The sequence below is a fragment of the Acyrthosiphon pisum genome, chromosome A2 (assembly GCF_005508785.2).
Source record: "Acyrthosiphon pisum isolate AL4f chromosome A2, pea_aphid_22Mar2018_4r6ur, whole genome shotgun sequence".
Taxonomy (NCBI): Eukaryota; Metazoa; Arthropoda; class Insecta; order Hemiptera; family Aphididae; genus Acyrthosiphon; species Acyrthosiphon pisum.
The window spans coordinates 111,189,092-111,200,718 of NC_042495.1; the positions used below are offsets into that span (position 1 = coordinate 111,189,092).

The following is an 11,627-nucleotide window of genomic DNA, read 5'->3' on the forward strand; positions in this document are numbered from 1 at the left end:
TTTCAAGTAGACTTGACGACAAATTTAAATCTGTTTTCAGAAATCTTATCGCTTCAATAGATCAATTGGAATATTTGGCAAAAAACAAGTCTAAAATACTATGTCGCGCGTGTGTTAGACAAAAACAGAAAATCACGGTATCGAATCCCCCATGATATAATTAACATTAATAATTAATTATATCATGGAATCCCCTTAAATCGTGGTATAAACTATAATGGTTAATTTTTATATTGTGTTCAGTTAAAATGCTAAATATAATGTTTCGTTTTTAATTGGATGCTGCAGTATGGGCATTCAAAATACATAATTATAAAAAATTCAAAGAACAATGTGCTAAGATATATTTAAAAAAATATAAGTGCTTCATATCGACTATGGCCTATTTGCATGATGAGTTGTCTATGGTATGCCCCTCATAAAAATTATATACGCCCCGGGCACTCATAGATATCCCGTTAAAATTATTCAATTTATACCCTATTTAGAACCTAGGGTCGAAGTCTATGAATTTATTGAAATTACAAAATTTCATGTACATTTGTTTTATCCCCAAATTTTATTTGAAACATAGAAACTGCTACTCTCGATACTCATCATTTCACCAACGATAAGTATAAATATTCAGCTACAAAAATAAAATTCTTCATGTTAGTTTGAAATAAAAATTTAAACAGACAGCTTTTAATGTCGCTTGCTTCACTATGAATCGAAAGCCCTAAATACTCTATAAGTTTATGACTTATTTCAGGGACTAAAATACATCTGATTTCAGGGGACACACTTACTAATTTAACTGTTACCTTTGGGTTTTGACAGATTTTTATAGCAAAAAAAAATCTGTGAAGGTTGTAACTCACAAAATCCCCCTATTTTATGTACCTCTTAGGGCCGTTCTTACAATGTCCGGTTAACCCTAACCGGATGATAACAGATTTTATTACCGGCAGAATTCCGCCGGTTAAGTGTCGGTTAACTTTAACCAGAGGTCGTAAGAACCAGCCTTACCTTACACATTAATATTATTTATATCATAAAGGCACTAAAAATACTTGAAAAAAATACAAGTATAAGTTAAAAATATTTTAAATTGTATTGAAAGTTGAAATTCATAAATGTTTGTTATTACTTATTTCTGCAATCAAAACAAAAAAACACGTTATAAGACTTGGGACACGCATTTGTCATTTAGGGGACACAAAGTGTGTCAGGAGACACAGTATTTTAGACCCTGTACTATTTTACTTAGAATTTAATACTACCTCAATTAAAACTTTGTATGGTTCAGCTGATACAGAAGTCTGTCTGATAACAAGAGCAGAAATAATACTTATTCCATTGCACAATTTTTGCTCATTGACATCAAATACATGGCCGCTTTTATAAAGATTGGTTCCTTTAAGAGTATTAAAATTTAGTTTTGAATGAATAGCTTGAAATCCATATCGGATATTTACATCTACCATTGTTTGGCGTGAATTATTTATTATATTATAATTTATGAACACTATAATTATTAATTATTAATGAAATAAAATATAAAAATAAAATTATTATGTTATGATTTATTAAAAGTTCTACACATTTTTAATTTTAAAATTGGTATTAAATAACAAGTGCATACGGAAAAATAATCATAGTGAAGAAGTTAGAAGCATAATAATAATCTACATTTTCAGTCTAATAATAATTAATATATATGCGCGAGGTATATTAATATTTTTAAAGATAATATACCTACAGCTGATAAATTATTTACTATTATTTTTAATTTTTAAATTTAAACCGAATATTCAAATTTTCTGTTTTTAATTTATTATTTAATATTTTAAAATACATAATAAATTCAAGCCCGGATAAGGGGGGGGGGGTGGCAGGAGGGGCCTCTAATTTGTCCATTACTTTTTTCGTTATAGGCTATGTACACTAAATAAATCACCTAAAAAAAATCGACGATTATTTAGCTAGGAAAAAAGCTTTTAAATTATAATTTATAAATAAAGTGATATATTATTCATTATTTATTGCTATATACCTAATGTCTATATATTATATTTATTATATCATGTACCTAATATTGAATAATATACAATACGTTTCAGGGTGAAGTGACCGGCCAACGTCATATAAAATTATAAAAGTATACCAAAAATGATGAATAAATACCCTTTAAAGATTGAATCTAACTTTTTTATTTTTTTAGTTACGGGCAATTAACTTTTTTTTTTATCAAAACCATGCATATCACGCATTTGTTTATGTATCTTCAAAACTTTTAAACATTTTGACATAATTTTATTTTTATTTGACTTCACTCCGGAACACATTATAATATACATTAATATTTTTTTTTCGTACAGGGGCCTCATTTAAAATGTTGGCCCCTGGGCCTCAAAATGCCTTAATCCGGGCCTGAATAAATTATTCCGTTATAATACCATGGCCACTTGTAACTTAATATCCTACGAGCAGTTATAATATTGACCACTACGGCACGTTGTTTTCAACGACAAACTCGGAATCTATATTATAGAGGTATTAAGCACGATGTAGATAATATTAAATTTTAGCTCGGGCAAACGCTGCGACACTACCGTGCCACTGTGGTGAGTGGCGCCCTCTTACCGGTGATTGTGTCTGGACCCTGGGGTCCTTCTCCCCTTTACCAACATTTTTTTATACACAATCAATCCCTCCTGTTTTTTTTAATATGTTTCCCTAGTAATAATAATATTATATTATTATGTATAACGTTAACCTTGCGACTTTTGTAAGTTTGTTGATTATTCTATATACCTAGGATAGGACCTTTGAATTTAAAAAATTATCAAGTAATATAGAATGCACCAATCATTTCATAGATTCAGTGAAAAGTTAGTACTCTCTGACAAAGGCAAATTGTGACGTATATCATTAACATATATAATCGGAATTTTCAGTTTGATATGTGGGCTGATCCCGGAAGTACTGCAACTCCGGGCCAACCCGCGGTGGAGCAGGAGCAAGCTCCTAATCTCCACCAATATTTCAAAAATTAGTTTAACATTTGAATCACTTAATAAGTGATTTATCAGATGTTAAGCTGATAAGAACAGATACTACACTTTTGATCTTAGCCATTAGGCCGAGAAGCGATGTCTAACAATTGACAAACGCAAAACTAAATAGAAACCCTTGCACGTGTGACGTGTGGAGGCGCATACCAAACGAAGAGTCATTCACTCGTGTTTAAAGTTACTTTGGATACGAATAGCATTGTTAAGTACATCTCTATTATAATTAAAACGGTAATTTTTGATTTTAATAAAGACGTTGCAATGTCGTTTGCGTTTCGTTGAATGGAAATTGGTATCGTCGTTGTATGTACGAGATTGATTGGTTTGTCCGCGCCATCTACTGATCGTTTCACGCAACAAACTTCTACGTACTAGGCGCCACACACGCTTTTTAAAATGTTTTCAATATGCAATTTTAATGAAATCTTAGAAACTACACTATCCGCTAAATTAGTATATTACACAATACAGGATACGTACATTTTGATTCTGAGCTGAGAAAAGAGTGTATTGATTTTATAATGGTGCGTGTTTTTATTATTGTTACAAGAGTGAAAACATTTTTTTTTTTTTTTTTAGTAGAAAAATGCTCCGATCATTAACTTCGACATAGCATTCTAGTAGAAAATCCTAAATTTGTAACTATTTGCTACCTACTTTGAGGAGACAATCTGTGGTCCGTTATTTTAGTTTTTTAATGATAGTTTAAACTTATCAGTCATGATTCAAGATAAATTATAAGATATCCTAATATTGCCAGCTCTCTTCGCTGCTCCTCCCGTAATCACTCCAATGATGGGCACGATTTAAGATATATTTTTACAGTTGAGAAATTCATTTCCACAGTAATTGTTTGTGTATTGTTCCCGAATAAACGAGGAAAAACTAATATTAAGATTTAAGACACAATTAGTTGTTGTCACTACTAAATTCAAAAACTCAATGAGTTAACGTATCGATAATAATTTAGGATTTTAGGAGGGTAATATCAAAAATGTGGGAAAGTCGATCTCAAGTAGACTTTACGACAAATTCAAATCTGTTTTCAGAATTCTTATCACTTTATTATATCAATCGGTACGATGAAAATAGAACACGTCTATAATCCTATGTTTCACGTGTGTTAGACAAAGACAGAAAATCGCTGCTTCCAATCCCCTTAACTCATTATTATTATCGATACGTTTTCGAAAATGTGTGTGAATCTCTGGTATCACCTTTTGTGTTATCAAACTATCACATCTGTTATCAATCCACACGTCACCTTTCACCAGTGTAAAGTTGGTTCTAGTGTCGATACGCGGTATTGTGGTAGGCGGGCGCCACCGAGCGTATCGCATGATATCGCTGAATTCGCTTTCCACTCGATGGCAAAAATGTCCCTCTGCCCCGCCGCATCGTAGAACGTAGTATCAAATTAAATAACATGGTCGCAGATAATGCTGCAGTTCATCATTTCATCATTTCCCCTGGCCCAAAGTCGTGGAAGTTTCTCTCGTGTCCGCAACCGACTGTGATATTATGTAAACGTTTTCCCGACTGATCCCACGTAGTGCTATCCGGTTTCGACAAACCACAAACAGACTTCTGTTTACGTGACAGGTAAATAAAAATAATTAAATACCTATAAAAAAAAAAAAAACATATTTAGTCGGATGCAGCTCACAAACAACGATGCACTCACGTTCGTTGACTTCAAACGCAAGTGTCGACGCTTCGAGTATCAACCACGATCGTACAGTGGGTCACAACAGTATGATTGACATAATATCACTGGGGAACACAGTAAACACTTACGATACGTAGTGTTAAATTTTGTGTATCCGATCAGACGATACTACAATAGTGATAGTTGATGAAGTAAGTTGGCGTTAGCATTTTTTTTTCAAAGCCATTTATTGTCATTGATGTTATTTTATTGTCTTAATAGTAGTACAGTACAGATTAAAGTTCAAGTTTTGAGACGAAAAGTTGCGATGCAGAAGGAGGGCAAACCCAGGTTTCTGAAACACCATAGCAACAGTGTCCGGGGAGTAGCGTTTAGTCCTCGAGTATGTTAATATTGGTCTTTGAAGATATACTTTTAATTTACATAACTTTACATCATTATTTTTGTAGGACCGTTATCTATTCTGCTCTGGTGCTTACGATGGTAAGGTTAATCTCTATTCCTCGTTACGTATGGAATTACTTATGTCATATTCTATTACCACAATGGCTGTTGCGAAAAATGTAAATGCAGTTAGATTCACATCTGATGGTTCCAGGGTAAATATAATACATATCATTTAAAATCTTAAGGTATATTTTAAATTTCCGTAGATAATTTAATGCTTATATTAAGTATAGTTTGAAAATGTCATTATAACATCAATTGCAAACACAAATTATTATTAAAACAAGCTTTAGTGATAAAAAAAAAGATAAATCTATTAGCCATCAGGCAATAATTGTGAAATTCTACATTTTTTATTATCCTAATAATATAAAATAGATAATTAAGTAAGCAATTAAAAATGTTATAAGGATTTCTTTTCTATTGTTACTGTCAATCTGTACTTTGTAGTATAATTGTAATCTTTTTGATGTTGCAATAAATAAAAAAGAACACCACAATAATATTAAATGAGAAGTTGTAATAACCAATGATGCACGGAATTTGCTCAAAAATCAAAATTGAAATCCTATTCATATTTCATAATGACATTTATTATGATATTTGTTTTTTTTTTTTTTATAACATATGTTACTAAGTAAACAGCTTTAATCTGTGTTAATTAATTTTGTTTTTGAATGTGTCAACTAAACATTATAATATTTGCTTTTATTTATTCGATTAAAAATAATATTATTGCTTTTAAATTTCTTTCTTGTACTTGATAATCTCTAGAATTATGTAAAATAAAATACACATCTAAGCCTATAAGTATAATGATTATAAAAACTGCCTTTTAAATTTCCAATTTTATTAAAAAAAATATATATATTTTTATATATACATTTTAATTAATATTGAAAACTCGACTGAAAGTTATTTAACATTCATTGTTTCAATTCCTACATTTTTAATTCACATTATTACTATTAAGGTATATTACAATTCATTTTATTGTTAAGATTAAAACATTAATAAAAAAAAACTACCTATATTAGGTATGTTTTTAGCTTTTTTAATCATAAAAATAAGATGCATTTTAAGAAATCATATCCGTTATAGATTTTAGCGTGTACAACATCTCGGAGGCTTTCAGTTGTTGATGTTGAACGAGGAGAACAACTATTAGCTTATGATAATTGTGCAGCAAGTGGGAGAGATAGAACTGGTTTAGCTACTGATCCTACATCACCTAACATTGCGGTATCTGTAGCGGTAAATGGCAAAGGTCTTACGTTATTAGATCTTCGAATGCCTTTACCTCTAGATTATGTGTATGATGTTAGTAGCCAAACAAATGATATGATGTATTGCCTAAATGGACCTTACAAGTAATTATAATTATAATTTTTTTTTCAGCTACATTCTAGTACTATTCGTGATATAGTTTTTCTAGAATCATCATGGCCCTGGGCAACTAGTAACGGACTTCTCAGTACTATTGTCACTGCAGGTTCAGATGGTTGCTGTAAAGTGTGTACAATGGATGGGCGAATATTGCACACATTTTATTCCGGGCGTCATCTGAACACGGTTTGTCCAACACCAGAACCGTTTCAAGGATTTTTGTCCAATGGATTTTATAGTACGCTAATTATTGTTTTTTACTAATTTTATTTTACTCAATATATAAGACATAAAAAAAAACATTTATTTCCATGATACATGGTTTTAAATTAATTTATTTGCTTATTGTAGTAATTTATATCGTATTTATTATTATTTATGTCAGGTGTAATTATGAGCGGAGGCGATAAAATTACGTCATATGTCCCTAATTTGGGTATTCAAGAGAGCTTCTGCGAAAACCGTGATAAACCGATTTGGAAGGTCAGATACACATCAAATGGTAGCTTTCTATATTCTGTATGTGAAGGCGGCGTTGTTAGAAAATACCGAAGATATCCAGATAGACATGAGTACCTCGGAGAAGTATATACCCATAAAGGAGATATACAAGACTTGGATATATCTCCTTATGATGAATGTATCCTTTTAACCTTTTGAATGGTTAACAAAATTAATTCAGATAGATAATTTAAATCACATTATAACTGTTTTTTGTAAACAGTTGTAACTTGTAATTACAAAATCTATACATTTATTACATTTTTACTGCAGTGTTTGAAATGGACCAGAACGCACCGGTTCATAATACAGTCGGAACGTTGTTAGCTTGAAGTTGAAACGACTAGTCAGAAAGTTAGAATTATTCAAGAATTCAACCAAGTTCGACTGTATTAGCTTTTGCAACTATTTCAGTTTGTAAAAATTAGAGTAAGAGTTCTGGATCATAAAAATATTAAGTTAATATTGAAAAAAATCAAGAAAATTTCCATCAGGTAAAACCTTTCTGACAGTATCCTAATCAAGAAGATTAAAATTATTTAATTTCTTTTTGACAAATAATATAATATAAGTCCAATATTCACCCGGTATCACCTGTGTCGCTGCTGACTGTCGTTCTTTTTTTTGTCTCATCACAATAACAACATTATTATCGAAAAAAGCAAGTACTTACACTAAAATTAACTGCAAGTCCTAAACATTATTAAAAAAATTGTATATCTCTTTCCCCGCTTAAATATTCTTTAACTTAAAAATCATAAATATCAGTTTTTTCACAATAATGTGATCATGATGATTCTGACTTCTGCTATTACTGCCAATAAAACCAATTTCAAAAAATTATTTTGCAATATGCTGAAATTAATTAAAATTGTTGTTCTTGTGTAGCTTTAAAATTATAATTTTACCCTGGTAATTTTTTACTTGTCGTTTTTTAACAATTACCTCATTCATTTTACGTGCTACCCGGTTTGTAACATTTTCCATTTTGAGCACTGCTTTACTGTATATAATCTATTCTAAACTGTTTAAAAAGTATTATAAAAAATAATAATTCTTAAAATAATGCAATAGGTTAGGATCAAGGAATTAAATTGTATAGTTTGAATAGAAAAATATTATTTTATTTTATTTTTGTACTTTTGTAAGTGATGACTAAATGTTTGTATATTAAATGTATTAGTATTTCTTATTTACATACTATAGTACAATAAATAAAATATAATGTATGCTCTTACTCTTTTTAGTTTTCAGAAAGACAATCAAGTCTTTAACAATTTTTTTTTATTACAGTCTTATTCAGGTACATTTCTATCATACATTTCTTGACCAGATTTCTGAAATGAGTCTGCAATCACTGTAAATAATTACCTCTTATACTTGTTTGATTAACATATCAAAGTAATTAGCTTGAGAATTATTAAATGTGTTTTATAATACTACTTTGAGTTTAAATTAATTTTCAAAAGATACATTTAAATTTTATAATGTTTTTTCTTAACTTAGTTAATAATTAGACCTTATTACAGCATCCAAGGACCGAACAGTGGGAGTACTACGTCTGGGAGCTCCTAGTCATGGGTGGACAGACTATGGCGAACTAACGTGATAATTTAAGCAATATTTGGACGAAATACAAAATAAATATAATTACGATATATTATGTAAATTTGTATACTTAAGAATATGTTATAAGGGAATTTTAAAAAATTTTAACGCCAACCGATGCACCAAATTTAAGTGTGATATTTAATGTAAAATAAAAATTATACCATTTTGGACAAATTTTATTAAAGAAAAATTAAAAAGTATATTTATAGTTATTTTTTTAACAAATTTAATCATATTTTATTATTTTGTTAATTTATCAATTAAGTATAATTTAAAATCAAGATTTTCAATTACATTTAACATCTCTTTAAACCACTTGGAAAAATATTTACTGTTATTCAGAAAATTTAAATTTATTTAGTCGTTACTTATTTGAGAATGCTAAATAAATTTTAAAATAATAAACTAGTGTGTGCAAATTTATTTAAATTTTAAATTTTCATAAGTTATCTGTTATACAACAATCGTCAGTGACATGTAATATGTATAGGTACATATGTTTTTATGTTCACGTGTTTAAAGGTGATAGTTACTTGACCTTCAATTCAATCATTAAAAAAAAAAAAAAAAAATGATTGTATCATAAAAATAATTAGCAAACAGGCTTATAACAAACATTTATTCACATTTCGCATACCACCATTAATTATAATATGATTGTGTGTTATTAGTTATTATTTTTATTTTTTTTACGTTTAATGATTCATTTATTTTATAACAAACCTTAAAAACAAAGTTCAATCAAATTATTACGCAGACAAATAACTTTTGATCGTTCATCACTGTTATTAGTGTTTTTCTTTCTCTCAATTTTACTAAATCTATAAATTTTGCTTTCATGTATTGCTTTTAATTATGTTTTTTCTTAACTCCACAATAAATCCCTTTTTTTAAGTAAAAGTTTGGTAGGTATTTTAGAAATGTAACATTTATCTATTCTTACATTTGAATTAAATTCCAATTACCCAACCGTTAAAGGATTTTTGTATTTTTTTCTATTTAATTAATCTAGTTAGGTTCGTTGTTAAGAGTTGCAAAACCTTTTAACCCCATTATATGCAAAATTCAAATAAATGCTTGTTTTTAAAATCTTATCAATTTATATATCTTAAAATTAAAATATTAACTGCCTTTATTCTTTAAGATATTATACATAGGTATATGTGAAATAACATGGAGATGTATAGGTAAAGGTTATGTATAATAAGCGTATAATTAACGACTCACTAGGTGAAATGTCTGTGGAAAATAAAAATTCAAAAAATAGGGTGTAGACAAGTTACTATTAAGCCCAATAACCCACAAGTCTGTTTTCAGCATTTAAAAAAACTCTCAACCGAATGTAACAAATATAAAATCCACGTAAAATAACGCCTTTCGTACAAAGAGTGGCATTTTACCAACATATGTAATTTGTATATTGTAACAATGTAGTTTTTTATTTATTTATTTTTTTTATTGATCTTATTGTAGCTTTGACGATAATATGGGCCATTAGCTTTTAACATTGCAACTGTAATACATTAAATATATTTTTGGGTCACAATTTGGTTACAATAATGGGGGGGGGGGGCTTAATGACTTATGACTAAATACTTAAATGTATTGCTCTAATTCGATGGTGCTGAGGAATGACACGACTTTTTCTGGTTGTCAGTCTGGTCACTCGGGTCCAATTATTTCGTATAAGTTCATTGGTATTTGGTATATTAAGTTTTTCCCTTGTGACAATGTATGCCGCTTATTATTATCATTGAAAATATTGTACTTATTCATTTATATGAATTTTTTTATTATTTTATACTAAAGCCACGTCAATAACGTCACATATTTATTTCCCCTATTTAATGCCATGTGCGGTATTATGGTCGTGTATATGATATTATGTCTAGGGCAATTATTGGTGTATTATGCTGTCATTAATTGTGGGGGGTTATTGGTATGAAAAAAGTGATATTGAGGGCAACTTGTAATCGGTAGGCAAATGCCCAAAAAATACATCATAATTTAAACACAAATATCCACCTATTATAAGTGTACAACCGTGTATTACCCTTTAATTTAATGGGACGGCACGCGGCCAAAGGGCATAAGTGAAAATCATTACTTTTCAGGAAACGAAAAAAACTAGAATTTCTGTACAGTGTATTGACATTTAACCGTTAACGTAAAGAATTATATGGATTTTTATTTTTTCAGCGATAATTTAAGATAAAAAAAGGTGGGTAAGTGGATACCGGTCTGCGGTACAGTTAGCGGATTACAAGTGGGTCACTTAGTGTAATGTGGATGATAGTTGTATCAGAATGATGGCATTCAATTTGAATTCAATGATATACAATTATTGAAGAAAAATAATTCTGAAACCTGAGAGGAGACTGTTTTCAGTGGCGTCATTTCAGTTTTATTAGACTAGGGCAACTTTTCACGGCTTTTCCAAATCAAAACTTTTTTTCACTCAGATTCTCGTAGCTTAGTGCCATAGTGGTTAAGGGTGGGGGGGGGGTGTAGTTAATTTTCCGACTTAAGGTTGATATAAATACTAGACTGGGGCATATGCCCAAGTTGCCCCACCCCAAATGACGCCACTGCTGTTTGTCTGCAGTTAGCCAATATAAAAATAATATCTTAAAATTACAACAAAATATCGTGGATCTCGGGGTTCAACCCCCCCCCCAAAAAAAATATCACGTATTTTACAGAGTAAATATTATATTATAATAAATTAGCCAATAGGTAGATCATGCGTTCTACGATTAAATAATATCGTACCTAATTGGTAGTTACCTACCTAAGTTCTTAAAATCAAAATGTATTACTTATAAGTACTCAATACTCATGCTTTTTTCCCTAAACGTTTTTAAAACATTTTAAATTATCGACTAGGTACTATAAACGATATAGGTGAATAAGTATATATATAATATAAAGTACTAGGAGCGTGCTCACGGGGGGGG

The 11,627-nt window shown here is 29.9% G+C and overlaps 2 protein-coding genes and 1 non-coding gene across 5 annotated transcripts in view; 1 reads left to right on the top strand and 2 right to left on the bottom strand.

Moving 5' to 3' along the window:
- The window catches only part of LOC100167311 (zinc finger protein 593), a 37,887-nt gene that overhangs the window by 6,221 nt on the left and 20,039 nt on the right, over nt 1-11,627 (bottom strand). The window lies entirely within an intron of this gene.
- On the bottom strand, nt 2,943-3,136 carry LOC115034355. The gene has a single exon (XR_003839720.1). It is a non-coding gene; the product is annotated as a U2 spliceosomal RNA (small nuclear RNA).
- Nucleotides 4,408-8,872, top strand: LOC100167932. 3 transcript variants are annotated; one of them, XM_029489564.1, is made up of 8 exons: nt 4,410-4,658; nt 4,708-4,916; nt 4,987-5,107; nt 5,175-5,324; nt 6,274-6,492; nt 6,571-6,796; nt 6,944-7,198; nt 8,577-8,872. In XM_029489564.1, exons 2-8 carry the CDS (start codon nt 4,912-4,914, stop codon nt 8,666-8,668), a joined length of 1,068 nt encoding a protein of 355 aa, XP_029345424.1. In that variant the 5' UTR covers nt 4,410-4,658; nt 4,708-4,911; the 3' UTR covers nt 8,669-8,872. The 3 variants fall into 3 exon arrangements, with proteins under 3 accessions (XP_008185613.1, XP_029345424.1, XP_029345425.1); XM_029489565.1 differs by having other exon boundaries at nt 4,718-4,916; XM_008187391.3 differs by having other exon boundaries at nt 4,408-4,916; nt 4,990-5,107.